General features: G+C 34.4%; 1 protein-coding gene across 2 annotated transcripts; it reads left to right on the top strand.

Annotated features, from left to right (window-relative positions):
* LOC110263254 lies at positions 3,661-5,416 on the top strand. Of its 2 annotated transcripts, none has more exons than XM_021104320.1 (3): positions 3,661-4,121; positions 4,417-4,479; positions 5,182-5,416. In XM_021104320.1, exons 1-3 carry the CDS (start codon positions 3,825-3,827, stop codon positions 5,230-5,232), a joined length of 411 nt encoding a protein of 136 aa, XP_020959979.1. In that variant the 5' UTR covers positions 3,661-3,824; the 3' UTR covers positions 5,233-5,416. The 2 variants fall into 2 exon arrangements, with proteins under 2 accessions (XP_020959979.1, XP_020959980.1); XM_021104321.1 differs by lacking the exon at positions 5,182-5,416 and adding an exon at positions 4,655-5,109.

Raw genomic sequence — 6,000 nt, 5'->3', positions numbered from 1 at the left:
GAGTAATATATGAATTTATTTGGGGAAATGTTAGAGGGTGATCGAATTTATTATTTTTGGTCCGTTAGTTATTGTTTGAGTTTGAAAAATTAATAATATTTTTATGACGACAAATATTTAGGTTTGCGTTAAAGCCTAAATATATTTGTGATGTGTGTGAATGATTTGTAGATCCAAATAATTTACAACAAAAAAGAACTCAAGTTAAATGGAAGCATTCTCTTTTAATTTGCACCAACTATTGCTCCAATGGTGTTGATCAAAAATCAAAAAAGAAAAAACAACATTTGTAAACAAATAAAGTATCTCATAGGAAGGTTATCAGGTGTACTGGAAATACCGGTGTTTCAGTTATTTTAACCATTGATCTGAATTATAAAAAAAATATATAATATATATTAATTAAGATCAACAGTTAAAATAACTGAAACACCTATATTTCCAAGTACACCTGATAACTTTCCTATCTCATATTAGGGTTCAACAAAATGAAAAAGGTGATCTTTAACATCAAATATTAAAAAAGAAAAAAAATTTTTCTTATACTGAAATTGCAAGAAAAGATCAAATCAAATGTTCATTACAAGTAAATTACCTCTTTTCAGTTTTATTTATATGCAATCAATTTAGCTTGTATTTAGCTTGTTGAAGCTACTCTTTTCAATGTTGCTCAATTTGAAAAAGAATAAGAGAAAGGAGTTCATCCTCTTTGTTTCAAATCAAGGACTGAGAACAAGTTTTAGAGCCAAAACTAAGATTATTGGTGAATATTATTGATGGAAGAAAAAAAAAAAGGAAGAAAGAGAAGAAGAGACTAGAACGGAACCAAGCCAATTCTATAACCATGAATTGTTGCTGCAATTGCTTCATCGTCTGCGTCATTGTTTTGAACTCATTAGGAGAAGAGGTACTACAAGAAAATGGTGAATACCGTCGAATTTATTGTCATATTTAGCGACGGACGTTACCATCGGATTTAACGGTGGATTTTTTATGTTTACGAGTGAAAATTCATCCCTCGAATAATTACTGTCAAATTTAAAATAATGCCGCTAAATCCGACGGTAACATGATTTAGTAAAACGCGTCGTTTAGGCCACGACGAACACCTTACCATTAGTTTTTTTCGCCAGTAAATCCGACGGTAAATTTGGGATAAAATTCAAACGCGAAACTCTTCTCTCTCTCTCTCTCTCTCTCTCTCTCAAGTATCTCCCTCTGGTCCATTGAAGAAGGGTGCGCCGCCGCCACCTTGAGTTGTCATCGCCATTGCTAAGCCACATTGTCGTCGCAGATCGTTGTCGTTATTGTTGCTGGAGTCTCGGTGGAAAGCTACCGTCGTACCGCTGTTGTTGGTGTCTCTTGCCGTCGATCGGAGGTCGTCGCCTTGTCGCTATCACCACGATTGAGGTCCACCGCGCCAAGTAAGGTTGTTGTCTATTTTTTTTTTTTTGGGTTCTTTGTTATGTTATTAAACCCTAGTTTCATCACTGTAGGTTTCACTGTTGCCTCTGTCACCACCACGCTTTCACCATTTTGTAGTCACCATCAAAGGTAATTTTTTTTAGATTTTTTTATTTAGGATTTTATTAGGTATTTTATTAAATTATTGATTAAATTTTTTAAAGAAGTGTGTGATTAGGGTTTGTTATATTAATTTTTGTAATTAGAAATTAAATAATATTAGGTTAGGTAGGGTGTAATTTAGGATTTGTTTTGAGTTGATGGTGTTTTAATTTGGATGATTGTTAATTTTATGAGTTTATTGTTGTCTAAGTTAATTATTTTCTGAGTTAATTAGTATTGATTGTTGTTAATTATCTGAGTTAATTTTAGCTTGTTAATTTTTTAAATTAATTATTGATTTATTGTTGATTATTATTAATTTTCTAAGTTGATTGTAGTTAATTTTACTAAGTTTGTTACAATTTACTCATTTGAATATATGAACTTTGATTTGTTTGTTGATTATATTTATAGTTTGTGTGTTGATTATGTTTATAGTTTGCAATTGAAGGTGTACAGCCTGCTATTCCAGAAAATGCTCTTGTAGAGAGTAAATTTGTAATTAATTTTTTCAAATATTTTATTTTCTAGAGAGCTTCAACTATGCAATTTACTTAGACACCATGAGGTATCTTGTTTTTCATATCAAACCTTATGTAAGTTCATCTTTTCTGGATTTAGAGTATATGTTTATAGTGCTATTTTTTCTATACACGAGTAATTATTATTTTTCGTTTTTATTCTTAAACTTTGATGTGGGAACTTATTTGTAAAATTTTAACAAAAAATTATAGACAAATTATTATGAAAAATTTTAAAATTTTGAATTTTGTTAGTTTAAAAATGATTGAACTTAAACATTTAAAATTATATATTGATTTTTTAAACAAATTAAAAAAAAGAATTAAGATTACCGTCAGATTTACCGGGAAATAAATCCGATAGTAACAAGCTTTAGAATTTCGCCAATTAAAATTAATATCCACCGCTAATTTTGTTGGTGATTAGCGGCAGACGAAAAAATCCGCCGGTAAACAATTACCGACAAGGGTTTATGCCATCGGATTTATTCTGACGGTAAACATATTACCAGCATATTTTTTTTTGTAAATCCGATGGTATCCGATGATTTTTTGTAGTGAGAAAAAGTTCATAAATGCCAACTACAGAGGTGGACCGATCACACCAGGCTCAAATTTTGAAAGTTTTGCCCACATACAGAAGAGGATAAACGACAAAAATTGGAGTAAAGAGTGAAAATACATTGTTTAGATTTTCATAACATTTTGGCTATCCTTCTTTTCCTTCATGGTTATTCATTGAAATGTTCTACTTTTCAGTTTCATCATTTTATGTTTCATTTCAATGAAAAAGGTATAGTTGTGAAAAATCAATAAAAGTCATAAAGAGAAAAGGCAAGAGAGTTAGTTTGGAGAAAAACTAAAATTATGTCAATTTATTTTGTAATTTTTTCTATTTTGTTTTCTTGACTCTTGAGAGGCTTTTCTTGTTAAGTTGGGTGAGTACTTAGTGTTGAGAGTTTAGGGAATAAAACTAGCCAAATCAAGTTTTGTTAGAAGTTTGGTTTGTCTTTGATAGGAGTAGGTAGAATTCTTGGGAATTGGTGTTTGTATCTTTGATAAACATAGTAAAAATTCTACCATAGATATGATGGAGACTTGATATAGGTCACAGTGCAAAAGGTGGCTGAATCAGGATACATTATTATGTTATTTTTTCTTTTTTACTCAATTTTATTTCTATCGTTATAAGACAAAATGAAATTGTCTCATTCATAATAGACATTATAGACTGAACAACAACTAAGTTTCACATTACAAGAAAAAGGCCTATTGGCACACTTTTTTCTTGCCACGCTTTTAAAGCGTGCCCAAAAGTGGTCAATGGACACGCTTTTGCGAGGATGGCCACTGAAATGTGATTTGGCCATGTTTTTTTTGCCACGCTTTGAGAAAAATCGGTACGCTTTTGTGAGAGTGGCGATTGATTACTAATTTAGCAACACTTTTTTTTGCCACGCTTCAAAAGCGTGGCCATAGAAAAAAAGGCACGCTTTTAAAGCTTGGCTAGTTTGTCTTTATATGATCACATTTTAAAAGCGTGGCGATATCCTCTTATTAATTGGTTACCACAAAAAAGCGTACCCATAGAGTTCCCCAATTTTTTTTCCAAAGCCTTTAATTTTTTCCCAAGTTAAACACTTTAACCCTAAGCCCTCTATGTGATAACACTTCATCATCACCCAGCCGTCGAGCACACCCTCCCCAGCCCTCTCCAACCAGCTGCCTTTACTGCCAATGAGGACCCTCGCCACCCCATTGCGCTCTCTCCCAGCCCTTCATCTTCATCACTGCTATGAGAACCCTTGCACCCAGCCCTCTCTCCAAGCTCTCTGTTGCACCCTCTCTGTCGCAACCCTCGCACCCTCAACGCAAGTCTCCTCCTCAGATTCGCAACCTCACACCCTCTCTCGCAACCTTCCATTGGCGCTGCCCCGTCGGCGCTGCTCCGTTGGCGCTGGTCCTTTGGCGTGTCCTCCCTCAATCGGCACTGTCTATTGCTGCCTATCCCTCAGTCGGTGCTCAACCCTCGAGGTTTCTTTTATTTCTTTATTTAGACTCTGTCACTGCCACTGTTACTACCCACCATGTGTTTGATTAAATGTGTGTGAGCAATGCAGTGCATATTTGATGTTCACTATTTTGAGGAGCATCTCAATTCAATGCTGCTATTATGTGTGCTTCAATGGAATTTGATGTTAACTATTTTGAGCTTGAGTCTGTGTTCACTATTTGTGTTATTTCTTATTGCTATTATGTGTGCTTCAATGTAAATTTGACCCTAATTTTCTGCTTGTATATGACATAAATGGATGGTCCTCTGTACAAGTTGCTGCTGAAGAAGGAAAAGGCCCATGATATGGACATAAATTCAGTGCAATGGAGCCCTGGGGTAAGATTCTTGGACATTGCTTTAATGGAATCAACCAAAAGTGATTCTCTTTGGTATCTTTACTATTTTTATTATAATGGAATAGATTGTTGAGCATTTTGTCTCTATTTCTATTTCCTGTGTACATTTACTGAATTAATCAGATTGAGTTATTTGTGTTGGACACTTAATGCAGCTACCGCCAAAAAATAACCATGTGTGCACACTGGTCTGAGTGTAAAGTATTGTTGAGTATTCTATTCCTTGGAGTTGAACCATAACCATAAACATGTTTAATAACTGGGAAAAAAAATTGGTTTGAACCCAAGAAGCTAACGGATGGGAAGATTGAAGGATAGTCACTATTTTTATTGTTATGTGCTCAAATCCCATTTTCCAATGATGCTAGATGTGTGCTAAAGCCTTGTGGTGCCTCTTTCTTGCCCTTGTTTGAATGATACTGAAAAGTGATAACTCCTTACCCGCAATTTACTATGTGGTTCATTGCTGAAGCGATCTACATGCCAATCAAGAAAGGGGGCTAGGGAATGATCGGAGGAAGAGAGATAGTGAGGGAAATTTAAAAGAATAAATGTGCAATTTCAAACTGTTATATTATTTATAAATATTGAATTTATGAATTTTCCCTATATATTATGAATTAATTACCTTACTTAATTTAGATAAAACTTTTTTTTATTATGTACTTGTCTTCATTGATAGCAATTGGAACCTCAGCTTCTCGGCAGCTGCTTGTGCTTCATTTGCTGCTGAAGTTATCTGATGAAATAGTTTCAGAATTTGGCGAGTAGCCAACTTGTCCAGCAAGACTTGCAAGAGTGCTGAAATGAATGTGATGAGTGAAAATCGATTCCATACAAACTCACCGGCAAGTGCACCGGGTCGCATTAAGTAGTAAAACTCACAAAAGTGAGGTCGATCCCACAGGAATTGATGGATTGAGCAATTTTAGTTGGGTGATGAATTCAGTTAAGTAAACAATTGATGATTTGAGTGAAAGTTGATTAACAGAATATAAATTGCAAGAAATGTAAATAACTGAATCTTAAAGTGCAAGAAAATTAAATTGCAGAATCTAAATTGCCAGGAAACTTAAATTGCATGAATAATAAAGGGATTTGGGTGCTGGGAATTAAAACAGAATGTAAAGTACAGTAAATTAGGAAACTCTAAGGTGAAGAAATTCAAAGAAAGTGATTCATCAGGGATTGGAGATACTGTAATCCTCCCTATATCAATTTGGTCTCAACTCCTTTCTCAATCATTTGGTAGATATATGGCGGATTGAAATTGATTGGATCCCAATTTCTTGGCAATCCAACCTCTCTAATCACAATCAATCGTGCCAATTCCTTGATCTAATTGTCATGAGAAGAGGTTAAGTGCATATCTCTCATCCATAAGCCACACTAACTCTCAGGATCTCATTTCCTTTCGAATAGTGTTGATCAAGAGAGTAGTGAAGGATAGAGCTCAAATTCTAATGCAAGTGGTTCCCCTTCCGAGGCTCACACAAGCATT

This window comes from Arachis ipaensis, chromosome B06 (genome assembly GCF_000816755.2).
Source record: "Arachis ipaensis cultivar K30076 chromosome B06, Araip1.1, whole genome shotgun sequence".
Classification (NCBI taxonomy): domain Eukaryota; kingdom Viridiplantae; phylum Streptophyta; class Magnoliopsida; order Fabales; family Fabaceae; genus Arachis; species Arachis ipaensis.
This window is presented reverse-complemented; position numbering and strand designations above follow the sequence as displayed.

Coding starts and splice junctions, on each gene's coding strand:
- LOC110263254 (XM_021104320.1), top strand. CDS start 3,825: ATGAGGACCCTCGCCACCCCATTGCGCTCTCTCCCAGCCCTTCATCTT. Junction 4,122..4,416: donor GTCGGTGCTCAACCCTCGAG/GTTTCTTTTATT, acceptor CCTCTGTACAAG/TTGCTGCTGAAGAAGGAAAA. Junction 4,480..5,181: donor CAGTGCAATGGAGCCCTGGG/GTAAGATTCTTG, acceptor CTTCATTGATAG/CAATTGGAACCTCAGCTTCT.